The sequence below is a fragment of the Panthera tigris genome, chromosome B3 (assembly GCF_018350195.1).
Source record: "Panthera tigris isolate Pti1 chromosome B3, P.tigris_Pti1_mat1.1, whole genome shotgun sequence".
Lineage (NCBI taxonomy): Eukaryota > Metazoa > Chordata > Mammalia > Carnivora > Felidae > Panthera > Panthera tigris.
The window spans coordinates 134,632,542-134,658,991 of NC_056665.1; the positions used below are offsets into that span (position 1 = coordinate 134,632,542).

The 26,450-nt window shown below is 51.7% G+C and overlaps 1 protein-coding gene across 1 annotated transcript in view; it reads left to right on the top strand.

Moving 5' to 3' along the window:
• Positions 1–1,054: 1,054 nt before the first annotated feature.
• Positions 1,055–26,450, top strand: part of SLC24A4 (solute carrier family 24 member 4) — a 170,978-nt gene continuing 145,582 nt past the window's right edge. The window contains exons 1-2 of the mRNA XM_007094943.3: positions 1,055–1,184; positions 3,085–3,195. Of these exons, the coding sequence (XP_007095005.2) occupies positions 1,055–1,184; positions 3,085–3,195 (241 nt within the window). The remainder of the gene's footprint in view (positions 1,185–3,084; positions 3,196–26,450) is intronic.

Here is a 26,450-nt window from a genome sequence, read left to right on the forward strand (position 1 = left end):
CTCGGTGCCTGTTTGTTAGCTCCGCTCGAGCAATTAATCTTCCCGTGCATCTCCCGCCCCGAAGGGGAGGCGGCGGTGCGCTGGGCGCGGGTCGCCTCGGGGGTCGTGGGGAGCCCGCACAGGAGCGGCCGCGCGACAGAAACCCTCGTTCCGAGAGTCCCTGCGTTGCCAGAACCTGTTCCTCTCTGCAGCAGCCTCCGAGGGTAGAGAAGGGATTGTTTCGGCTCCATAGGGGAGGGGGGGGGGCGATTATATTGGTCAGTAGTTGAGCCTCCCGGGGGGGGGAAGGGAGGAGCGCACGGGCGAGCGCGCCCTCGGGGAGGAGTACACGTGCTGGGGAGGGGGGTGAGAGGCGGGCGGGAGGGGAGGAGAAGGGAGGCGAGAGCTGCGGGCGGGAGGCGCCACGGCCTCGCAGACGTAGGCGCTGGCAGCCGGAGAGAAAGTTCCCGGGGTAGAGCTCGCCCCCGGGAGGGCTGGCGTGGAGGCCACTCGCGGCGAGGGTCGCGGGTCCCGCGGGTCCCGCGGAAGCAGTCTGCCTTCTCCCTGCGCGCGCTGGGCCGCCGGGCTTGGCTCGCCGGGAAGCAGGGGGGCACTGCTGTTGGGCGGCCGCCGACAAACTTGGAGGGGGAGAATGCTGCGAGTGGGAGCGGCGGCGCGGGGCGCGGGGGCGCACTGAGTGCTCCCCGCGGGAGCCCCCGGACGCTGCTGCCGGGGCCGAGCGGGCAGGTAGCGGCTCCAGCGCCGCGACTGCGCCAGCCCTACGGACCAGGGCCGCCAGCGCCACCGTGCCGACAACGCCTCCTCGCCCCGGAGCCATGGTGCGCGGAGCGCGCACGCCGCGCGCGGGACTCTGAGCTCCGGCTGCGCCGCGCGCCCCCACTTCCCTTCTCCCAGCCGCCCCGCCGACCTCGCCCGCGGGCCATGAAGCTTTGGCCCGGAGCCTCTGGCCTCTGAGCTTCGCCCGCTCCAGCCCTAGCGCCGCTCGGCCACAGCTAGCACTCCGGCCGCCGAAGCTCCCCATCGTCTCCCGGGGACGGCACCCAGGCGCTCCAGGATGGCCCTCCGCGGGCCCCTCCGGCCGCGCAAAGTTCGCAGGAGGCGAGAGATGCTGCCGCAGCAAGTTGGCTTCGTGTGCGCGGTGCTGGCCCTGGTGTGCTGTGCGTCCGGCCTCTTTGGCAGCTTGGGTAGGTGCCGGTGCGGGCCCGCCCCGGGAGTTGAGGGGCTTGGGCTGGGAAGCCGACGGGCAGCTCCGAGACGTCTCCCTTTCCTTCCCTGCCACGTTGGTCCCAAGGGTTCATCCGGTCCCGTCCCCTCCCCACCCGGCAGGTAGAGCGCACCCAGGAGGGCTGACATCGACGCTTTGAGCTGTGGTCCCCGTTTCCCTGAGCTGCGCGCGGCCCCTGGGGGCTCGGGACGCGGCTGCAGTTCTGTGTTACTAAGATGAAAGACTGAACATGGGGCCCCTCCGTTCCCGAGTCCCGTCCCCAGAGTGCGTGGGGGAACGGGCGGCGCAGGGGCGGGGTTCAGGTGTGAATTCTCTTAGCTTCGGGAGGACCGAACTGAGTGGTCCGCTTTCCAATTTTGCGAGCGGAGAGGGTTGTGTTCCGCGTTTCTCAAAAACCCGGATTCTGAGGCTGGGCACTGGGTCTCATCCATGCCCCCCCCCCCCCCCCACCGCCGGCCAAAGGAGCTCCCTGGGGGTCCTGATGCATCCTCTCCAAACCCTGAAAACGTCGGGGGCAATCCCCTCGGGAGGTTTCTGCCATGTTTCAGCATCGCTTAACTGCTTTTAATCCCCACGGTAGGAGAGCACTGGTGTCTGGAAACAGAAGCCGCACTCCTTCATCCAAGACCGAGTGATTTGGGAGTCTCTTAGGATATGCAAATCTGAGGTGGAGAAAGAAACTTAGAAAAAAAAAAAATCTGTTTGGGGGTGGAGTGGGGGATGTGAGCCCATGTGGAATCTTCAGAAGACGTTCACTTGGCTAACACTCCAGTTTTTAGTTGAGCGCTGTGGACCTTTTACTTTTTCATATTAAAAAAAAAAGAAAAAAGAAAAATGCAGGTGACTTAGCAACCCGGAGGGTGGAGATAAAGCAGGAAGTGCCTTTTTGAGCAGTTAGGGACAATCTAGAGAGGTTTATCGTGATAGGTGAAAATCAGGCGGAACTTCATTCAACTCTTAAACTGTTTTTCAAAACCCCAACTTTGTGATTTGAGAACATAAGGTAAAAAAAAAATGGCTCTTTCCAACAGAAACCCAGGAAGGTTATTTGAACATCTTAACCGGGTGCTTTGCATTTGGGCCGGGTCCGTGTATTTTTCCCTCAGTTACACCCCCAGAAAAAACAAAATGCTTAGAGGCTCTTAGGTGTCAGCATAATAGGAGAGTTGCTATTACCCAGCTGAAGCTGTGTGCACATCAGGAGAGGTAAATGAGTACTTTGAAGCTCTTAAAGTGAGAATCGTTTTTATTTGCTAGATCAGAAATTACCTTTAGGAGTTTAACAGTGTTTGGTCACTGGCATCCACACCGCTGATGTCCCTTGTTACTCAGTGTGGCTCTTGGACCAGCAGAATTAGCATCACCTGGGAGCTTGTTAGTACAGAAATCCAGGGCCCAGCCCAGACCTACTGACATAGAATCTGCATTTCGACAAGGTCCCCAAGTGATTTCTGTGGACCTTCAAGGGTGAGAAGCTCTGGGCCAGAGCCCATCAACCTTTTCCCCCCTTTTTGCTGACCTAATAATCCATTTGTAGTTCGTCAGGGGCAGGGACACCTGAGCATGTTTACTGGACGAGAACTTCATGGTTACCTACCCTGTGAGGGGCTGAGTGCTCTTGGCCAAGGTCAGATCACATGCTGACCCATCTGGGACTAGAAACAATGGACCAGATCTAAGAAACAGATTACGGAGTGTAAGCAGGTGTATTGTGCTTCTAATCGTTGTCTCACTCCCTACGGGTGGCTCGAGTAGTCAAACAGGGCTGTTGCTTATGTAGCCAGATACAGACGTGTAAGGTCATTGGAAGAAAGCACCATTTTGACCTAACGGTGTTTGTGACTTCTTTTCCAATCCAGGGCATAAAACGGCTTCTGCTAGCAAGCATGTTCTACCAGATACATGGAGGAATAGAAAACTGATGGCACCAATGAACGGGACTCAGACAGCTAAGAATTGCACGGATCCTGGTAAGAAATCCGTCTCCCCCCTTGCCTCAAGGCATTTGGCCTCCAGATGGTGCTTATGTGGACGTTACAGCCAGAGCGGAGACAGGTGCTTTGATGAACCTGGGTGGGAAAGGGTAGCTGTCAGGCATAGAAAAGGTGACGTACAGGCATTAATCAGTTGTGCTGCTAAGCAACTCTGGTACTTTCTTTACCCAGCAACGGGAAAGGTCACATTGGAGAGTTTTAAAATTTCATTTTTTTTTTTTTTTGTTCTCACCACGCTCCTAAAGGCTGTCTTGATTTTGTTTGCCCGGGGCTGGGCGGGGGAGTCTTTGTTTTCTTTCCCTTTTGCTCACGGTATCCATCTGATGGAACTCTCGGGGCAGCAAATGCAGCTGCCGTGGCAGGTGGCACTTTGGGATGACCCTCCCGTGAGGGTCACAGCATGCCAGGGCATCTGCAGGGGTAGGACGCTGTGGAGGCTGGGGTCTTTGTGTGCAGTGGAAGTTCCCAGGGTATGGTGCCAGCTCGGGAAATGGATTCTGCTGGCGGCAATTCCGATGTTCCCCTTCAGGCTTCTCCAGGGGCTCAGAGGCTGTAGGGACCCAGAAATGACATTTTATCTGTTCTGCCACAGGCAGGTTTTGCTTAAACAGGGAAAGAAGAATCCCGGGAGTGTACCTGCAAGCAGTGAGGCAAATAGAAGCCGCCCAGGCCTCGGGGCAGTCCCGGGCTTGAGTTCTGGCTCCAACACTTGGGGGTCTATTGTGGGAAGGACCCAGTGGGGTGAAGTGTTCAAAAGCCCGTTGAGAACTTGAGATTGTAGATGGGGACCACTTGGCTCTTCCACCGAGTTGCCCGGAAGCCACATTATCTTTTTAAGTCTGTTTTCTCGTTGGTAAAATGGGCAGAATAGGACTTCCTGTTCTGGGGTTGTTGGAAGAATCTGGTAAGGTCCGATCGGTAAGGCTGTGTGTAAAAGGAAGTGGAAATCCAGGGCAAAGATGCAGGTTTGGATGGCAGTCTTGACTTATTTTCATAGGCATGCCTTCTCTGCATTCTACACGTCAGGAAACCTCTAGGGAGAAGATAGGAGTCGCTCAAAGTCACAGGACTTCTGGGTGGTGAAGCTGGCATTGGGATCTAGGCCTGTGTGATTAAAATGCTTAGTTCCACGGGCATAGGAGGCCAGGGTTCTCCCTCAAAGCCTGTTTTACTACACCATCCACCTCCCTCTCCTCAGGATGCCTTCTGAGAAGGCCACGTGGGGGCAGGGAGGGTAGGTGAGTACAGGCCTGCAGAGAAGCTGCTGGGATTGACTTTGAACTTGGACCATCGATTCCTGAGAAATTCCAGGTAGTTCTCCCAGCCACAGTGCCCATCCAGTCATTTAACCTCCCTTGGACATCTTTCATTACCAGAAGGGGTGGAGGCATAGACTGGACAGGTGAACACATGCATGTACAGTCAGAGACTAATGTTGGGGTCCGTGCCCTCCGGGGACCTGAGACGCTGGAATCCGCACCATCCGCAAGGGCCGGGGACACTTTGCTCCTCTGGGTAAAGAATCTGGAGCAGTGCATCTTTGGTTTCTGGCTCTCTGGTACCCTCACATTGGCTGAGACAGAGCCCCATTTCTTGGGATAGTCTCCTGTGCCCCATTATTGCCTCTGTATCTTCAGTGTACTGTCTCATCAAAAATTACCCGACTAACTGTGGGGCAGGCATCCTATTTGGCAGGAAGACCTGGCCTTGTCCCCCTTCCAGAGAGGGTATCGGAAATAGTATCTTTAGCAATAGTGAACACCCATGGGTTATGCTTTTGGTTGACTGTTTCTGAAATCAGGTCCTGCGTGTAGAGAGGATTCCATAAAGCTTCGGGTAATGGAGTGAAAGGACATTTTGAGTATGAAGCATTTATCCTTCCAGGGTTTTTGCAAAGATGAAGAATGGGACGTTCAGAAGTTTAGTGACTCCCCAAGAGCTCTTGGCGGTCAGGAGCATTCCTGGGTCACCTGGGTCTGGATCCCACGCCCTCCCCATTCTGTTGCACCTGCTCTAGTTTTCCTGCAGCCCAGGTGGGAGCTGACTCCCGACTTCTTTCTAGCTACCTCATCCCCGGGCCCCCTGTCATTTCACAAGCACATAGCACACGCCTGCTGTAGTGTGTCCAGCCCTCCGATGGGCACTTGGGGAGGGTGTATAAGCAAGCTTAAGAGGCAGCTTTGTCAAGTAGCTTACTGTCCTGTAGAAGACGGGCTCCTGACCTAGGGAACATTCCGTGAGGCAGAAGGATGGCAGAGGCCCTGCGCACAGTCACCAACCCCCCGGGAACCCTTCAGGGGCTCAGAGGACCGGGTCTGAAGTAGTTGGCGTAGTCCTGGGCTCCAGATGAGGCAGGCCTCTAGGGCAAAGACAGAAAACGTGCCCAAACTGGGTTTAGTGCCAAAGGGAATTTATCGGGTCAGTCCCTGAAAGTGTGAGATCAAAGGTGAAGTGTCATGACTCAGTTTCTCTCTGTCTCTGGACTCGGAAGTTCTCCGGCGTGGGCAGGTGGTTACTAGGCTCCAGCTTTCTGTCCTCCCAGACCTCACAGTGCTGGGAGGGGTACCGGTGGCACTTCGGAGGTAGTGAAGTTCTGTTGGCTTGGGTCACGTGACTCCCTAAAGCTAACTGCTGGTGGGGGGACGCGGTGGGGAGGGCTGGGCTTGGGCTGGCATACACTTGAGTCCCGGGCTCTGCTTCTGGTCCGAGCAGGCGCTCGACTCTTTGTAACTATTCCTTTACAGGGTCCCATCCCCAGGCTGCTGCTTTGGTACAGGTGGATCAGAACTTCCTCCCACTTACAGTTTCAGAGCGTGACAGAGGGTGACCACTCTCTTCTCTACACAGTTAAAGGAGTTGCCCCTAAAGAACCACGGAGGGTTCTTGCATCCTGAGGTTTCTGTTCTGCATCTGTCTCCCCAGGCTAGGGGATCCCCAGTCCTGGTCTGCCAGATGAGGTCTCTTAGGCATGTGGGGAGATGGGGCTTTAAGAATTTCCTGCTCTGTCAGAACATCCAGAGCTAAAGTGCACCCCTGCCCCTGCCCCCCATGGACAGTCAACAAAAGTTCACGTTTTTGTAAGGAATAGTTTATTTTCCAGAAAACCTGAACGGTACCCTGCTCTGGTGGTTTCTTAAGTCTCGAGGTGGAAAATGGGCTCTTTGCTCCACCTGGGGCCACTTCCCCAGGCCTTGCTGGTGTTCCCATCTCATTATTCGCGTCGCGGCTTGGGTACCTCCCCCATCACATTACCTTATATCTCTGTGACTCGTATCGCCATCTAAAGTAGCTTACTTGTCCTCTGTTCCCCTTAAGGGCTCCCTTGCTCACTGCTCTGTGCTCAGAAGAGTGACTCTTAGCTCTGCCCACATCTTTCAGCCCTGGAAGAGCTTCTGAAATGCTCCGGTCCTGTCCCTGGGGTGTCTGATTTCACTGCTCTGGGGCCCGGGAATCTGTACGTTTTAAGAGCTCCCTGGTGAGTCCAAGATGAAGCCAGGGTTGACGCTCACTGGGCTAGAGACCTGCTGTCCAGTGGGATTGGCATCACCTGGCAGCTTGTCGGGAATGCAGAGTCTCAGGTCCACCCAGGCCTCCTGAATCAGAATCTGCATCCCAACGAGATCCCCGGGGGCAATGTGCGTGCACACTACCGGCCCAGAAGCACTGAGCCAGGATGCTGCCTGACCCTTTGCAGGCATTCAGTTAAGTATTTGAATGTTGAATGAAGGCTAAGACTTGGGATAACCTAGAGATTTTCCTGGAAACCAGTGGGTTTCATTTTTGAATGTAGGGAAGCTTAAAAAAAAAAAAATCATCATCATTTTTGACCCCTGAGGTCTGTGGGAAAGTCCTTATCTTCCCCCAGAGATCGGTGCCTCTTAGGACTTAAATTTTTCTTTCACAGTCTATGAAGAGGGAGCACTGCAGAAGAGAGGTGGGTCCCTCCACGCAAAACGCATGGAATAGGAACGAGAGGCCGTGACTTTGAACTGTCTTAGCTCGGGCTGCCCTAACAAAATGCCACAGACGGGGTGGCTTAGATGTGTATTTCTCACAGCTCTGGAGGCTGGGGAGCCCAGACGTGGTTCTGGGTGAAGGCCTGCTCCCTGGCTTGCAGGTAGCTGCCTCCCTGTGTGCTCACCGGGTGGAGAGAGAATCTGAGCTCTGGTCTCTCTTCCCCTTCTTATGAAGGCACTCCTGTCACCATGGGGACCCCGCCCTCATGGCCTCTTCCAAACCCAGTTACCTCCCAGAAGTCCCACCCCAGACTCCCATCACCTTGGGAGACTAGGGCTTCAATGTAGGAATTTGGGGGTGGAGACAAACCTTCAGGAAAAGAGTTTGCACATGTCTCTGGCAGTGGCACCAGAGTGGGAGGAACCCGGGATTCTGTCACCTGGAGGCTCTGACAAATACAGATGCCTGGGCCTAGCTCTGACCTGTGAGATTAGGACTGGTGGCGAGCATGTCCTGTGGCTGACTTTTGGAGCTTCTGGGAACCATGCTGTTGCCCCTCGATCCTCCAAAATGGGTTGTCATTGACATGTCCCATGGGCCTCCTCTGATTACCCAACCCAAAGTAGGCTCCTTTTTTATTTTATTTTATTTTTTAATGTTTATTTTTGAGAGAGCATGAGCAGGGGAGGGGACAGAGAGAGACAGAGACAGAATCTGAAGCAGGCTCCAAGCTCCAAACTGTCGGCACAGAGCCCGACATGGGGCTCGAACTCACAAACCGCGAGATCGTGACCTGAGCCAAAGTCGGACGCTCAACCAGCTGAACCACCCAGGGGCCCCAATAGCCTTCTGGTCACCGGTTCTCTTGTCCTTGTTCTTTGTAGACACAATTGTGCATTGTTATATTGTTGGTTTACTTCCCGACTGAGCGTTGTTTGCTTTTTAAAAGCAGCATATGCTTCAGTTTTTCCTTCTGGGACAGTAAGGGGGTGATAATTACATCCACCTCAGAGGATTGTTAGAAATAAATGAGTTGATACCCTTGGAATTCTTACATGCTTAGACGTTAGCTTCCGTTGTCCTTATTTTCTTTTCTTATCTGCATACCCCAGACACGATACAGTGCTTGTGAATTGTAGGTACTGGGAAACTGTCTGTTAATTGAATTTTATGAGGACAAGTTAAGTAGGGATCCTGCCAAATGTGTATTTTTTTCCCCCTCAAAACAAATTTTTTTAAAAAATATTTTGAAGATTTGGGATGTTGGCAGTTGGCCCACCTTGCAGGACTAACCTCTAAATTGAAAAACTGTTAGGTTTTTTTGCTCTGGACAATGAGGTGTTACTTTACATGTTGGCTGTAAAGCTGGGGTGGGTCCTCCTCCCCCCTCCTTTAGCTGCTTTTTCCCTCACATTTGAAGTCATCAGTGCTCTGTCCTCCGCGATGTCCTACCTCTTCACTTGTGTGCCCAATATCCTATGCCCGTATTCGAAAAAAGAGGGGAGCTTTGCCCCCTCCTCACACCCCCACCATTGATCCTGGAGGGATTTGCTTTGTCTCGTTTGGTTTGCTGCTTTCTCTTCTTGACTTAAAAAAAATATTTTTTTCAATGTTTATTTACTTTTGAGAGAGGGAGACACAGAATCTGAAGCAGGCTCCAGGCTCTGAGCGGTCAGCACAGAGCCCGATATGGGCCTTGAACTCCTGGATTGCGAGGTCATGACCTGAGCCAAAGTCAGATGCTCAACTGACTGAGCCCCCCAGGCACTCCTGGTTTTCTGCTTTTCAAATAGTCTTCAATTTGAAATAGCTGATGACTATGTGTCTATCTTTGCTCAGGCTGCTATAATAGAATTCCAAAGACTGGATGGCTTAAACACCGGAAAAATGTCTTTTCTCACAATTCCAGAGGCTAGAAGTCTAAAGGCCTGATCAGATTCTGATAAGAACTCTTGCTTGTGGACTGCCCTCATTTTGCTGTGCCCTCACGTGGCCAGGAGAGAGAGGGAGTGAGAGCCAGCTCCCTGCGGTCCCTTCCTGTAAGGCCCCTGATCCCATCAGACCAGAACCCTGCCATCACGACTTGGTCTAACCCAGATCATCTCCCGAAGGCTCGATCTTCAAATATCATTACTTTGGGGCTTAGGGCTTCAACATAGGCATTTTGGGAGGACGCAAACTTTTGGTGTCCATGGAAGGAAGGCTGGGAAAAGACGGCTGCTGGGGTGACGGGTACATGAAAGAGATCTGGGGACGGAGGCAGTTCCTAGGCTTTCAGGAGAGCAGGGTGGTGGATGTGGGCTCTTGATGGAGGCTCTTCAACGGTTAAGCTGGCTCTGATCTACCCTCACCCGTGATTCTGTGCCAGGGCTGATGCACGGCCACAGTGGGAGGAGAGGGGGGTGGTGAAGGTGGTGGGGCGGGCCCACACACGGGAGTTGACGTGGAGGCTGGGTTGGGAGGAGATGAGGTCACTGAGCAGGTGAGCGCTGCAGTGGGTCTCTGTAGGCGCCCGTGTGTGGGGAGCAGAGGTGCGGAAAGCATGAGAAAGCAGGGGTGGGGTGGGAGGAGGGGACCTAGAGCTGCAGAAAGTACATCAGGATGTGGGTGTGGAGGTGAGGTGCTACTGGGGAAGTGGCTCAGCGTCTGGATTCTGACCCAGTGTCTGTTCGAATACTGCTTCAGCAGGCTTGGGAGATCAGCACATCTGAAGTTTTAAAGTTGTTACGTAAATGCAAACCCTGACTCGGAGAAGCAAGGATTGAACTAGTTACTGGGTGCAGCGAGGTCAGTCCAGTTATGGCCCCAGGGGGGGGCAGGGACAGAAGTTCCAGCCCCGGGAGGGGGTTTGCTGGATGGGGCAACCTGCAGAGTCACGTGGTTTCCTGGGTAAAGGGTCCTCAACCACCTTGGAATGCTGATGGGCTTGCACAGCCACCAGCCCGATCACAAGTGGAGGCCCAGGAAGACGGCAGCTCACCATCAGAGGGATCGTTCTTTGCTTTTGGGGGGTTGAGAGTAGGGATGTTATTACAGAGAATCAAATGGCTCAGGGACCAAAGATCTGGGTCCCGGTATTGGCGCTGTCTCCAGCCGCCAGAAAGGGCTCCTTCCCCAGCAAGCACCAGCTCGCTGTTTTTGGAGAAGAGCGTTTGATGGGGTGAAGGCAGATGTGTGGGTTTGAGCCCCCCGCTGGCCGGCTGTGTGACCTTGGGCAACTTACATAATCTCTCTATGCTTCAGGTTTTCTCTTTTGTCAACTGAGGATAGCAGCAGTCCCTACCTGTCTCACAGGGCTGCTGCAAGACCGAGACCACACGATCTATGGAGGCATTAAGTGTTTCAGGTGTCCCAAGCACACGGCTCCTGCTGTCACTGTCATCGTCATCACGGTGGCTACCACCTGCTCCTCCTAACCTCCCTTTAGGTGTGTGCTGTTAGTGTCTTCATTTTGCAGATGAGGAAAGGAGACTCAGATGAAATAACAAGTCCAGAGTCACCTAGCTAGCAAGAAGCGAGGCCAAGGGTGTGTGTGTGTGTGTGTGTGTGTGTGTGTGTGTGTGTGTGTGTGTGTTTAATTGACTGTTGCGGAGCAGTTGTAGGTTATAGAAAGATTGAGTGGCAAATAGAATTCCTGTATCCATAGCTTCCCCTACTAACGTCTTGCATTACTGTGGTACATTTGTTGTAAACTAACGTCCAGAGTTTACATCAGGATTCACTCTTTGTGTTGTACTTCTGATGAGTTTGGATGAATCTATGATGACGTGTGTCCACAATTATGGGATCAGACGGAATAGTTTGCCCTAAATATTCCCTATGGAGCCTTTTAATTTGGATGGTCTGAGTTGTGAGCCTATATCCTTATCCATAATTATCAACGGATGGGGGGGGAAAGATGATTTGGAAATGGAGCCTTCCGCTGCCCCTTCTAGTCTCTGTCACTGGGCACCCCACTGTCTGGGAACCCCATTGAGAAATGGGGTGCCTGTTCATTGCAGTAACACACATCTGTGGGGGCTCTGCTTCTGGGTGTGTTTCTAATAGTGGTTTGTTTGCAATCAAAAGTTTGTCCCCCCCCCCCACTTATATTGAGAAATAGTTGACGTACATAACCGTAGAAGTTCAAGGCTTCAGTGTGATGGTTTGATGTGCATATATTGTGAAACGATTACCACAGTGGGTTCAGCTAACATTCATCTTCTGTGGATAAGTATAAAGAAAAAAACATTTCTCTCCGTAAGATGAAAATTCCTGGGATTGACTCTCATCAACTTTGCTACATACCACGCAGTCAGCGAGGTTTGCTGTAGTCACTGTGTCATATGTTAGATCCCTAGGATTTAATTCTCTTGTAACTGGAAGTTTGTACCTTGTGACCACCTTCCTCCAGTCTCCCCTCCCCAACCCTCCACCTCTGGCAACCACAAGCCTGATCTCTTTTTCTGTGAGTTTGGTTGTCTCCTCCCCACCGCCTACAAGTGAGACCGTACAGTATTTGATTATTTGACTTATTTCATTTAGCATAATGCCTTTAAGCTCCATCCATGGCATCACAATGGTAGGATTTCCGCCTTTTTTGTGGCTGGATGATACTCTGTTGTGTATATTCCATATATGCATCTTCTTTATTCAGCCATCAACGGGGACTTAGGTTGTTTCCACGTCTTGGCTGTTGTGAATGATGCTGTGAATATAGGGGGGGGGGCGGATATCCTTTCATTAGTATTTTCATTTCCTTTGGGTATATTCTCAGAAGTGGGATTGCTGGGTCATATGGTAGTTCCATTTTTAACTTTCTGAGGAACCTCCATACTGTTTTCCATAGTGGCTGCACCATTTTACATTCCCACCAGCAGGGCACTGGGTTCTCTTTCCTCCACGTCCTCGCCGATACTTGTCACACCTTGTCTTTCGGATACCGACCATTCTAGCAGGTGTGAGGTGGTATCTCACTGTGGTTTTAATTTGCGTCTCCCCCGTGACTAGTGATGTTGACCATATTGTCATGTACTTGTTGGCCTTTTGTAGATCTCCTTTCTAGAAATGTCTGTTCAGGTCTTTTGCCCTTTTTAAATTGATTATTTTTTTTTGCCGTTGAGTTGTCTGAATTCCTTACGTATTTTGGATATTAACCCCTTAGGAGATACATAGTTTGCGAATATTTTTTCCCATTCTGTAGGTTGTCTCTTCACTTTGTTGATACTTTCTTTGGTTTTGCAGAAGCTGTTTAGTTTGACGGGGTCCTTCTTGTTTACGTTTGCTTTTATTGCTTGTACTTTAGGTGTTGTATCCAAAAATTCACTGCCAAGATCCATGTTGAGGAGCTTTATCTCTCTGTTTTCTTCTGAGAATTTCATGGCTTCAGGTCTTACCTTTTAACTTTTTAATCCATCTTGAGTTAGTTTTTGTAAGCGGTGTAAGGTAGGGGTCCAGTTTTATTCATTTACATATGAATATCCAATTATCCCAGCACCATTTGTTGGAGACCCTTTTTTCTCTGTTGAGTATTCTTGGCCCCCCTGTCAAAGACTAGGACAGTTGACTACAATACACAGTTGACTGTATATATGTGTGGTCTATTTCTGGGCTCTCCATCCTATTCCATTTGTTGGCTTGTCTGTTTCTACGCAGTACCATACTGTTTTGGTAACTGGAGCTTTATAAGTTAGCTTGAATCAGGAAGTGTGATGCCTCCCACCTTATTCTTCTTTCTCAGGGTTTCTTTGGCTATTAAAAGTTTTTTTCCCCCCTTATCCAAACTATTGGGGCCATCTGCTAGCAATCTCTCCTCCCTACTGGGCCATCTGCTACCCCCCGACTTCCAGATTCTCCACTCTTGGTGCCATGCGGGCCTCCCGCAATCCAGAGAGCGCCCACTCGGCTTCCTCTTGAACTCTGAGGAACGTTCCTCCCCAAGTTAAAAATGGAAAGCATTAAGCAGTGCCATGTGTTGCCTTGGGTGGAAGAGAGCTAGTCATTCAACTCCACAGAAAAGCTTTTAAAATAAATTTATTAAACATCGCTCATTATTGAAGAGGACATTGGAACATAGCAGTTTACTAAAAAAGAAGAAAAATGTGCCAGAACCGTATACAAAAGTTTCTCCTGAAAGGACCGTGGAATGCCCCCCTTGGGAAAAGAACAGACAGTCACTGTGTGGCTGAGAAGCCAAAGCAAGGCATGCTCTCTGCTCAGTGGATCATCCCCATACGGATGGGAAAGCATGACCACTCTGGTTTTGGACCTACAGTGCCCTTTGCTAATTCAGCACCGTGCAGGGCTCCGGCCCTGGGTCTCCTAGCAATGGCAGGAGAAATCAAATGCAACATGCATTTCTGAGTGCCTGTGCACTCTGCCCCCGGGCTGGGCTCTGAAGCCTGAATGGCCCGGGGCCCTGCTGTCATGGAATGCACCACAGAATAGGGGAGACAGGCGGGGGTGGGGGTGGGGGGGGTGGTGCTCAGATAACACAGAACTGCCTGTGGCAATTGCCTTGGGAGGAAAGAGTGCAGTGGTTCATGGGAAGGGTGCCCGTCCTGGGGATGACCTCTGATCCCAGCCTCGAAGGGTAGGAGGTGGCCGTGGAAGGACATGCTGAGCAGAAGGCACAGTGTACTTGAACGGGCTGCCTGGGAAATCGCAGCATCACGTCTGTACCTGCAGCAATGCTTGCTAGCAACCGCTGCTTCTTGTTCACCAGCTATCCGAGGGGAGAGCGAAAACAAACACCTCCTAAGATTACCGTGCAGAATAGTAAGTAATTAGGCTTTGGGGATTTAGCAAGAGTCTGTGCTTAACCAGGGCTAGGGCTGAATCAGATTACTTTTTTTTTTTTTTTTTTTAAAGCAGAAGGAGGGGGGCCGGGGCTGGGAAATGTACCGGACCCCCGGGTGAAGTTGACACACTGGTTCACGGGGGCCCTACTGAGCCAGAGGTAGGACAGTCACCCCCGTTCACAGGTGGTGCTGAGCTCAGTGATTGCTCAGGACAGATTGCAGTTGTACCAATGGAGATGTTTGCCAGTCCTTCCCCAGCAGCCTGTGAGCTCCTAGAGGGCAAGACTGTGTCCCTGGCATCCTTGGTTCTGAGGCTAGCTAGAGTGTGGTGTCAGTTCAGCTTGCAGCCAATGGTGACGGGACGGACAGACCCCCATCCATCTACCTGTCCAGGAGCTTGCCCCGCAAAAGTGGCTGTTGTCTCCTTAGCTGCCCCTTCTAGCCTGGTGTCTTGGGACAGATCAGAACACTCAGCCAGGAGGGATTAAGGGTTCAGAAGGTGGACTCTGAAGCCAAACTGCCTGGTTTCCCGTCCTGTGTTTGTCCTTCCCAGTTAGGTGACCTTGAACTTGAGCTAGTTACTTTGCGTTCTAACCTCAGGGAGGGGGAAAGGTTTGTTTTGTTCACGGAGGTAGCCCAAGCTCTAGAGCAATGCCTGGTGTGTGTGTGTGTGTGTGTGTGTGTGTGTGTGTGTGTGTGTGTGTGTGTACACGCGTGCGTGTGCGCGCCGTTGTAGGAGGCCACGCGGTACTTTCCTCGTGGGGCTGTGAGCACTGAATGTGGTGTTAGTCTATGCAAAGTGCTCACAAGAGTGCCTGGCACAGAGCAAGTGCTGTACAAATTCTTGCTGCTGAAATTATCTCTGAAAAATAACTTGCGTTAAACTATAATTTTACAGGATAAACGTTTAGGGCTGGCCTCTGATGCAGGATTGAGGGTGAATTTTGTCAATGCAGCACTTGCTTCATTTCACGTTCAAGTTAAAAATGAACATCTGGACTGGGGCCCCTGGGTGGCTCAGTCGGTTAAGTGTCCGACTCTTGATTTCGGCTCAGGTCACGATCTCCTGGTTTGTGAGTTCAAGCCCTAGTCGGGCTCTGTGCTGACGGTGGGGAGCCTGCTTGGGATTCTCTCTGTCCCTCTCTCTCTGCCCCTCCCCCCCTCACTCGTTCTCTCTCTTTCTCAAAATAAACTTAAAAAAAATGAACATCTGGACTTCTCTTTGCTTGTTGTTAAGTTTTTGAGGATGAGAAGCCGTTGACTTTTGCATGGCGGATGCTGAAAAACTGCCCAGCCCACACAGGCTGCATTGGGTCTCCCGATGTGGGTTTTAAATCTGGTCCTTCCTGTTGGTGATGTGGGATGTGATGAATGAGGGAGTTGGAGACCAGTTTGTGCTCTGGCCCTGACACAACCTGTACAGTTTTGTATAAGACACTTTGCTATGGGAGCCTTAGTTTCCTGCCTGTGAAATGGGCAGAAGGGTGATCCTGTTGATTTTACGAGCTTTGAAGATTGAGTGCAAAGTGCTGTGAGAATGTCATTACCGCTGTTTGCACAACTGTGGTAGATGCTTGCCCCTTTGAAGACTTCCTTCCTTGTGGACCAGAGAAAATCAGTTATTCGGGGCTTTTCAGAATTGATCCATAAAACCGCAAAGAGGATTTGGCCGAAGCGTTGTGTTTGGCTCGGGTGAGGCAGAGGGCCTGTTGGTGGACGCTTTAGGCAGAATGGAAAGATATGGAGATCATTTCGGTTGTCCCCACACATACCAGCCCTTAGGACCCTGCCATCCGTTTCTCTCATTTCATGCTATAAATGTCTGCCTTCATTCCATTACGCATGCCAACTTCAGGGACCAACATTTTAGCTGGGCTGATCTCAAGCCAGCTGGTTCAGCTCTTGCCCTCAGACATGTTAAAATAATCACATGTATGAAAAAAAAATTACCCTACTTAAGAGGCCTCCTGAGGACGGTTTCTCTGAGCTCAGGTCGGAAGCCATCCTTGGGTTTAATGTTTGGCTGCTGGGTGAATGCTGACTGGCCAACCCTGTTTGCTGGGCCGGTGGGGAAATGGAAACTGACCTGGATGTGGACCCTGCCCCCGGGGAGCTTCGATTCCGGTTGAGAGGAGCAGAGTCGACAAAGTTAACCCCTAATACGAGGGGGAGTGTGAACGGCCGCGGTCCCTGTGGTGGGAACAGAGGAGGGACAGTTAAGTCCTGGATGTCAGAACCAAGAAGTGCTCCACATCAAAGGGGTCCCTGAAGATGGGCAGGTTGACTTTTGAAGGGTAATAGTGGGGTTGACCCACAAGTAGCACTGTTCTCCGTGCCTGATGTGCACCTCCTTGCTGGCCCCTGTGACCGTCTTGGGAAGGTAGGTGGTGGTATCCTCATTGGTGTGATACCCATGTTTTTAAACAAGTTTTTTAATGTTTATTAATTTTTGACAGAGACAGAGCATGAGTGAGGGAGGGGCCGAGAGAGAGGGAGACACAGAATCTGAAACGGGCTCCAGGCTCTGAGCTGTCAGCACAGGGCCCGATGCGGGGCTCGAACTCACGGACTGCGGGATCATGACCTGAGCCGAAGTCGGACGCTCAGCCGACTGAGCCACCCAGGTGCCCCGACCCATTTTTTACAAGAGGTGTGAGCAGCAGGGATTCGAACGTGGGCGGCCTGTTCCCAGAGCTCTTTGGGGGAAGACGAAGGGTCCCCTGGCTGAGGGACAGGTGGGTGCGCGGTAAACCGGGGCGCAAGGTGTGTGGGCAGGTAGGCCAGGCAGGTCACCTGTGGTGAGTGTGTGCGGGACCGAGAGCCGTAAACACCCGAAGGCCTTTGGGCTCCCATGAGTGGTGGGGGCCAGTGGTTCCAAGCAGCTCTGTGTTTTAGGAAGATGACTCTGCAGGCCACGTGGGACGATAGCTTCAGCTGAGGCACATGTGAAAGTACTTGGCATTATGCCCGATGAGCTTTTGGGGACCCCCCCCCAAAAAAAGCAGCCCGAGAGAACAATTGGAGCTATCGCTCCATTATTTAGGCGAGACGTAGGCAAAAGCGATAGTCTCACGGGAGAAGCTGAGCAGTAGCTGGGGAGGCGGACGCTACAGATCTCAGCAGGTGCTGGATTTGCAAGCTGAGAGGCGGGGGCTGGCTCTGCTCCCAGGTGCAGGTGAATGGTCCCTGGCGCCACCGTTATCCGAGACGGGGGCCCGGGAAGCACTCCTTCCTTTTGTAGATTTGGACCCCTGTATGGGGACCCTCGTCCAAGAAGAGTCTTGGACCGGGCACAGCGGCTGGTTTCTGTCCTGAATTTCATATTCCTAAGTGCGCCTCTGACATCGGACATCCGTGGGTGGGGTGCTGGTTGGATGTTGGGATGGGGGAGGGGGAGAGATCCTGTCCTCCGTGCGTCCCCAGGTTAGAGGGAGAAGGTGGACTTGTACTCGCCGTGTGTGACCTGGAATGACGCTCTGTAATGCCCAGCGTGGCTGGAAGGCATCACGAAGCGCGCAGCATTTGAGCTGTGCTTTGACGCAAGTGGGTATTTGCTAGACAGAAGGGAGTGTGCGGCATTTTCCCGGCGGTGGATGTGGTGATCGCAGACGGAGGGTGGTACAGAGCCTTGCCGGATCAGGGATAAGGGTGGGGGTTTTCAGTTGGTCTCGGGTTTGGGTCCTCGAGGGGACGTGGCGGGCCCTGTGGCTGCATTGTGCGAAGCCCAAGGTGCTACCGTGCTCGGGCGGCTGGACTCCCTCTGGCTCACGGAGGGTCTTAAGAGTCAGAAAGATTGACTCTCGCCTCCCGAGTGACTGCTCACCCCTCTTTTCACCCACGTGCAAGGACCCTGGGCACCTGCCGGGCGGGGAGCCGAAGGGACACAAGGGTGTGGATCTTGGCCCCAGGGAGCACGGCTCAGCGGAGCATGGAGCTCTGCCCTCATGTGCCTTCTGCACTCCACCTCAAGTGTTGGGACACCCGGCTTATTACGCTCTTTACATCAGCATGGCTGAATCCCAGCAGGACTTTGCAGGTGCTTTTGTGAGAAGCCACACATTGGCATTTAAACAAAACCACGGGAAAGAGTTTATAAAATGTAGAGCACCGCGCATACACAAGAAAGGGAAGGCTCTAGGGTCCTTTCTCTGCAGGACAATCACTACTTAGAGCCTCTTCCTGGTTTCCTTTTCTGTCCCTCTCCACCCCTTCTGATGAGCAGGAAAGGGGGGAACTGAGCCCTCTTCCTGGAAGGGCATTCACGTGGGCACCTGGCCCGGTGACAACAGCCTAGCCTCCCTTGGCGTCCTGGTGACTTTCGTGCCTCACCTTATTTGGAGACGAGCACCGGGGCCTGGGGACCACTGACATGCCTGTGCTGTGCTCTCCGTGAGTGCAGGGAGCCTCCCCGTAGGTGGCGGATGAGGGTGTGGACACGGCACTGGGTCCTGCAGGGCAGGAGGGGTGGAAGAGAGGCAGGAATAGTCTCTGTGCTGGAGGGTGGTCCCAGCCCGGAGAAACCGGGTACCAGAAAGAGGTGGAAACGCCCCAGAGGCCCGCAGGAGTGTTGATAAAGGCGATTAATGGAGTAGATAAAATGACTTTTAAGCGAAGATTAGGGAAGCTAGGTGGCTCTGGCCAATTAGCTAAGCCTCCCTGAAAAGAACACTGTGGGAAGGGGCACCGGATGGTTTCACAAGATTCACCCGGTGCCTAGAGGCTGTACCTGGGGAATCGGCAGACCAGGGAGGGGAAGAACCAGGCAGCTGGCCTCCCCGAAGTGCCTCTCAAAGGAAACCTTGGCTTCTCCAACAGCCTCCCCAGGAAAATGGAGGGAAATCCCATCACCTGGGGTATTTGGATTTGGCAGCTTGCTGGAGAGACAGAGCGAGACACACACACACACACACACACACACCCACACACCCACACACCCACACACCCACACACACCCACACCCTTGTTGGCTACAGGGTGGACTGGCCCCGGCCCTTGAGTCCCGTCTCTTCTCTCTCCCATTTCTGGGTAATTCTGTAGCCCCGGGGGAGGGCAAGCCCTTGAAAGAATTGCTTTGAAATCATTTAAACTATGCTTGTTTTTCCTGAGCTGGCAAAAATCCCAATGTAGTGTGGTGTAACTAAATGACTTGTGGGCTTTGGGTGACCCGAATGCATTAGCAGGAAGAAGGAAAAGGGGAGAGGGGGTGCAGACCACGTGCACTGGGAAGATGTTGCTGCTGTTTCTGCAGCCCCCGCCCCTCCCCAGCTCCAAGCTCAAAATGAATGCTTAGAATCAATCATGTCTGAAGGGACCTGAGAGGAGGGCAGCAGGTTTTGAGCTCTCTTCTGCCTCTTTAATGTGCCCATGATCAGCTGGGGGCCTTGTTAAATGGGCAGATGCAGGGGGAGGTCTGAGGTGTGGCCTGAGGCTGTGCATTTCTGACAAACTCCTGGGTGATCTCTGTGCTTCTCTGGAGACCACACTTAGAGCAGTGAGAATAGTATGGAGTCTGCTGGACCTGGGCTTGGGTCCCAGGCCTGCCAGTGAGCTGTGTGGCCTTGGGCAGGTTTCTTGGTCTCTCTGAGCCTCCACTTTCCCCATCAGTGAAATGGGGGTCAAAGTGCTTACCGTGGGGGGGGGGGTCTTGGCAGAAATAAGAGACCATACCTGTGGGCTGCTTTGCTTGGTGCTGTGACTGCTACTGAACCAGAGCTCCGGGATGTGAAGCTTGACCCAGCATTCCCTGAGCAGCACCAGTCCACAGGTGGTCTGCCCCCTCCCTCCATCTCCTGCTCAAGAAAACTTCTATGATCAAATAAGTCTGGGAAAGACTGTAAGTCTGCCTCTGGTGAGGACAGAGTGGGCCGCAGCAGTGTGTTCAAGGTTCTGGAATACTCTGCAGTAAAGAAACCTTTATACTTAGGGGCACCTGGGTGGCTCAGTTGGTTAAGCATCCAGCTTCAGCTCAGGTCATGATCTCGTGGTTCACGAGTTCAAGCCCTGCATCGGGCTCTGTGCGGACAGCTCAGAGTCTGGAGCCTGCTTTGGATTCTGTGTCTCCCTGTCTCTCTGTCCCTCCCCTGCTCTCACACTCTCTCTCAAAAATAAACCTAAAAAAAAAAAAAAAAAAAAGAAACCTTTACACTTACAAGCATTCTGTTTTGGTAAAATGCACAAAACCGTAAAATTTACGATTTTAACCATTTAGAAGTTAAATGCCGCTGTAGTTGAACGGCATTAAGTAATTCACAGTGTTGTGCAACCACATCTCTAGAACGTTTTTATCTTCTCGAACTGAAACTCCATACCCATTAAACAATGACTCCCCATTTTCTCCATGCCTGAGCTCCTGGAAACCACCCTCTACTTTCTGTCTCTGATTTTGACTACCCCAGGTACCTCATGATAAACAGAATCCTGTGGCATCTGTTCTTTGTGACTGGCTTATTTCACTTAGCATTATGTCCTCGGGGTTCACCCAAAATTTTATTCCTTTCATCTAATGCATATACCATATTTTGTTTATTCATCCATCGGTGGACACTTGATTGTTTCCACCTTTTAACTGTGGTGAATGATGTTGCTATGAACATGGGTGTGCAAGTATCTGAGCTTTAAACTTGTTAAACCCAGTATTTTCCAAATATTTGGGGGGTGTGGGTATGGATGGAGAAATGCCTAACAATCCAACCCACTATTCCCAACCTTGTATGTTACAGTATATGAGGAAATTTCAGGTCTGTTGCTGAGGTTTTCAATCCTAGCTGTGCTTTAGACTCACCTAGGGAGCTTGAAAAAAAAATTTTTTTTAACCCCTGCCTGCCCACCCCTCCCTCCCCTGCCCCCAGACCAATTAAATCAGAGTCTATAAGGCTGGGACTCAGGTGGACGTGTTCTCCAAGCTCCAAGGTGGTGGTAAGGAGCAGCCAGGGTAGGGAGCTGTGCAGGGAGGGGTTCACTCCCAGCTGCAATGTGGTGCCAGGACAAGAAATGAGGCCTGGAGAGTCCCAGGACCTCGTGTGCTACAGTCCCCCATGAGTCTTCCTCACCCAGATCAGGCTCCAACACTGGAGTTTCTGCCACAGGCGTGCAGGGTGCAGGGTGGTGAGGACAGTGTGCCCAGGAGCAAGGGAATGATCTGGTAATTAGCAGCCCCTCGGCCTCAGTCTCCCATAAATCCATCCCATTATCGACAGGTATCTGTTACCCACCTCTCTAGGGAGGCCGTCAAAGGTCCTGTCCTCAAGGAGCCAACCTGGTCAGGAGGCAGGCCCACACTTACCTGAAATCACCAGCGATGCCTTTGGGTGCCCAAATGTGGACTTGCCTTACCGTAATTATGCAGAGCTAAATGCAGATCCGATGGGGCATTTCTGATTTTGATATTTTACTAAAGTCTCATTCATTGATGAGATCTCATGCATTAATAAATCTCCTGCATTAAGAGCACCACATTCAAATATTTCTCATCCAGGAAGATCACTGTTGATTCTCCTTGTCACCTGGAGATTGAGAGCTAGAGTTTCTGGCCTTTGTGCTATCGGCCAGATGGCCTGGGCTTGGAAACACTGCCCCTCCCTGAGATGGGGATTTGTCTCTGCGGGACTTGACCTCAGGAGCTACTGTTTAGTAGCCTGCTGTCCCTATTTAATTTCCAGGGTCTGGCAATCTTGGTTGCCCAGTCTCACTTTGGTCTGATGTGTAGCAGTGTGGGGGAAACCCTTAACGGCATTTACGTTATTTTGTAAGCATATTATGGGCCTGGGAAAAAACCAGCCAAAAGTCCATTTTTACTCCAGGTTCTATCTTTGGACTTGCTCCACTCTTTCCAGGAATGTATGATGCTGGGGTTTGCTTGATGGGGTCTGTTGTGGCTCATCTGTTCATTCACCTCTTTCTTTTTATAATCCTATTTTAGGAGTATTTGGATGCCATCCCATGTCTTAAATTGTAGTACCCAGGCGTCTTATTTTCCGGGGGTAGTTGGCAGACAAGGTAGAAAGCAGTTTGCAGACTTAATCAGAAATTCACTGTCACTCTCCATTTCACTGAGTGATAGTTATCTGGAGTTGGCTAATCCTTGAGACCAGATTTTGTCCCCCAGATACTCTCCCTGCCTCTCAGACTGATGGGGTTCTCCTTTCAAACCTTCGCTGCCTCTGAGCTAAAAGTCTGCTCGGGCTATCTGCTCACACACTCCTTTGTTCATTTAGCCAGGAAACTCAAGAGCCTCTGATGTGGGAGGCACTTTGGCAAGTGTAGACGAATTGAGCAGGGCTCTCTCTAATACAGTGCGGGAGGGAGGAGGAAACATGAATCCAGATATCAGCGGGTTGTCATGAGGAAAGGAACTCTCTTTCTGCCAAAAAACAAAACGAAAGAAAACAAAAAGCAACCCAAAACAAAACAAAAAATCTTCCAAAGCCAAATCTAGCCCGCCGTAAACTCGTTCAGTGACTGCGTTCGTGCTGCTTAAATACATACTCCGTGCAGAATACCCCAGGGAGGAAGACTGATGCCATTTCCAAGGATCCTAAATTATTGTCCAACAGGAAGGTAAACTGTGAAGTACAAATAACTGACATGCTCTCCGGGGCTTGAGGGACACACATCGACACACCGGCAGGGGTCAGGGCTCAGAGAAGCACCGGGTGTTTCCTTATGCGTCTTCATGGAGGAATTGGCCGTAAGGGTGTTGACAACCTTTGACCCTTATGGATGGAGGGAATCATGTGGACTGAGGTCTCGAGGCAGGGCTTTCTGCAGTGGCTCGTGTGACTGTTTGCATTTACCTAACTTTAGATCTTCCTGAATAGGTGTGGATGCGACTTGCATTATAGGCTGTTCGATCCTATACTTGCTTTGGCCAAGGACACGGCTTAGACCATACCTGAGGGGAGCCATAAAAGCCATGTGTGTTTCTTCCAACTCTCATTCTTTTGTCCCCTTTCCCATGAGGATGGAGCGTCCTGGGTGGGACTCCTCCTTCTGCTTGGATTCTAGAATGGGAAGACACGCAAAGCCAACCTGTGGTTGCCAGTATGTAATGCGAATGAGAACTAAGAGTGTGTTGTATGATGTTTGTATGAGGTTTCAGGGGGTTGTTTGTTACTGTATCATAACCGACGGTTTTAGCTGGCGAAGGCTGTCGGATACGGTCTCAGCAGTAGAATAGTGTGGTTTGCTCACGAGTAGTGTTAAGCGAGGGGCGGGCGATCTGGGGAAGAGGCATCATCTTGGAATCAGATGACAGCAGGGTTCTGTTGTCCAGCTAAGAAGTTTGGGTTTTTTAACAAGGTAGTGGGAGTTGGGGGAAGGCTTCTGAGGCAAAGACTGAGCCGATGAGGCACGTGCTTTGGGGAGATGACTCCAGCCTCGAGGCAGAGGATGGAACTGGTCCTGAGGTGATACTTGACCCTGTTCAGGGGTCACAAGGAGTGGGTCCTGGTCACATGGGGGTACAAATGGAAGCTGCCTGGAGGTGAAGGAGGGAGGGAGGGAGGGAGGCACAGGGGCTGGGTTCTTGCCGGGGAGGGAGCTTAGCCTTTTAGTCCCTCCACAAGCGAGGAGAGCCTGGCTGACCTCACGTGTCCCATCTGGCCAGCTTGCCAAGTGCCCTGCGCTGCCCGTGTCACAGCGAGGTGTCTGGGTGGATTTCGGGCTGTCTCCTGGCTTTGAAATGTCCTAAAATCCTGCTGCTGCCCAAACTGGTGTCCGGGCAGCATGGAAAGATTTGATGGAGCCTGGCTGAGGGAACGGACAGAATGCCCAGTCAGGGTGCTCTGTACCCCAGGGGCAAACTTCAGGGCAACCCCATGAGGGACTCAGGGATTTGGCCGCTCCACTCACGGATTCATTAATCATTCATTCAGGAAATGATTAAGAGTGCAGACTCCAGGGGAGCTTGGGTGGCTCAGTCAGTTAAGCATCTGACTTGGCTCAGGTCATGATCTCACGGTTCGTGAGTTCGGGCCCCGTGTGGGGCTCTGTGCTGACGGCTCAGAGCCTGGAGCCTGCTTCGGATTCTTTGTCTCCCTCTCTTTGTCCCTTCCCTGCTTGCACTCCGTCTCTCTCTCAAAAATAAATAAAGATTAAAAAAAAAAGAAGGGCAGACTCTGGAGCTGGATTGCCTGAGGGTTTGAATCCTGGCTCTGCCACTTAACTGCCCGTGACCTTGGGCAAGTTCCTCATTAACTCTTCTGTGCCTCAGTTTCCCCATCTATAGAACGGTGGGTGATGACACCCCTGAGGTGAGTAGTCTTGGTGAGCAGTGCGTTACCATAATTAGAGCACTGGGAACAGGCTTTGACCCATGACAAGGGCTGCTACAGCAGTGGGTATTGAGCACCCGGGCCGTGCCTGGCACTCGGGGATGTGGTGGTGAACAAAAAGTCCCTGCTTTCTTGGAAAACAGTTTGCTTTCTTGGAGGAGGCAGAAGATAAATTTGTGGGTAGGTAGGTGTATAATGTGAGCTGACGAATATCCTGAGAAGAAGAAATGAGGATAAGGAGGTAGTGACCAAGATGGGTTTGGGGACCTAAAAGAGAGCCCAAGGAAGGCCTGTTAGCGGGCGAGGTCTGCATGTGGTGAGGGGGAGGGCCTGGGTGTCTCTTCTGCCGGAGGAGAAGTACTGGGAGCTGGGTTTCGGGCCAAGGGAACAGAAAGTGCAAAGGGCCTGAGGAGGGTGTTTCTGGGGCAGGGAGGCTAGTGTGGCCAGAAAAGAGGGCACTCCTGGACTATTTCTCCTTTAAAAAAATTTTTTTTTCATGTTTATTTATTTTGAGAGGTGGGGGGAGGGGCAGAGAGACTCCTAAACAGGTTCCACACTGTCGGTGCAAAGCCTGACGTGTGGGTCTTGATCTCACTAACCGAACCGTGAGATCGTGACCTGGGCTGAAATCCAGAGTCAGAGCACTTAACTGATTGAGCCACCCAGGTACCCTGAAGCTTTCTGTTTCTATTTACTGTTCAGATTTTATAGCAAATGGGATTAAAAAAAAAAAAAAAAGCCACGCAGGAATATGAAGGTCTGTTGTCCTCAAACCTTACACTGTTCTTGGAGCTTCACTTTTCCATCTATAGAATGGGGCTTATCCTCCCTACCTCTGGATGACTGGGAGGGGGGACGGGACACATGAGGCCACGTGTCCTCAGTCTCTGCACACGGGAGGTGCTCAGTAAACATTAATTATGGGAAAGCGTGATCTGCGGACAAGGAGGGAAGTCTCTCTGGAACATAACATGTTGGGCTGAAATCTGAGGTCATGAGGGAGAGATGGGCATCATTTAACCGTCTATTAAAAGGGCCTTATATTCACGCTGTTATTCACATTGCGGTAATAGCTGCTTGCAGGGGTAGTTTTACTTATGAAAGGGGAAAATGATTGTCACATGGTGAATTGGCATTGAACTAGGGCTGTGGTTTTTGACTTCAGTTGCTTATTAGAGTCACCTGTGGAGATTATACCCCCCCCCACCCCACCCCCCAATGCTGAGGCCATACCCCAGACAAATTAAGTCCAAACCTCTAGGCCGTAGGCCAGTCTGCAGTGGTTTTCAAGGCTCTCCTAGTGATTTGAATCTGCAATCACCGTTAAAAACTAAGCTGGGAGGCACCTGGGTGGCTCAGTCAGTTGGGTGTCAGACTTCAGCTCAGGTCATGATCTCGCAGCTCGGGAATTCAAGCCCCGCATCGGCAGGCTCTGTGCTGACAGCTCAGAGTCTGGAGCCTTCTTTGGATTCTCTCTCTCTCTCTCTCTCTCTCTCTCTCTCTCTCTCTCTCTCTCTCTCCCCCTCTCCCTCTCCCTCCCTCCCCCTCCCCCTCCCCCTCCCCCCCCCTCCTCTGCTCATGCTCTCTCTCTGTCTCAAAAATAAATAAACATTAAAAAAAATTTTTTTTAAACTAAGCTGGGTTGGGTGTGGATGTCACCTCCCTCGCTCTGGAAGATTCTGCAGGGAGATTTGGGCACCCCTGTGGTTTGGGACTAGGGTGGGAGAGGTGGGGGTGGGGTTGGAATAAGAATGGCCTCAAGGCCGGGGTCCCACCGAGCTTCTTCCTGTGTGGTCCTCACTGCCAGTATGGTTCCTTTATGTGGCTGGACATAACGTTATGTTTAACCTTCTAAATGCTTTACACTTGACTCTGTATTCTTACTAAAAAATACACAGGCTCTTCAATGGGTTCTGATATCAGTCTTCTATTTCTTCCTCCTTGGGAGCCAATATAGCGATGAGGTACATTCCTGATCCCAGTTAGTGTCCCCCACTGGACTCATTTTACCTGGTTTGTGCTGGGATGCTTCAGATCTTTTAAGGAGCAAAGGGCACCAGGATCCTGGTATGTCGCCTTGCGGTGTAAGACCTCACTGATGGCAAAAGGCAGACTTGGGAACACCAAAGCTTCGAGGTAAGCTAGCTGCCAGGAAGGGATGGTTTGTCTCATTGGTTACTGAGATTCTCATTTTTCCCTTATTGCTTTGGCTGCGAGGAAACTT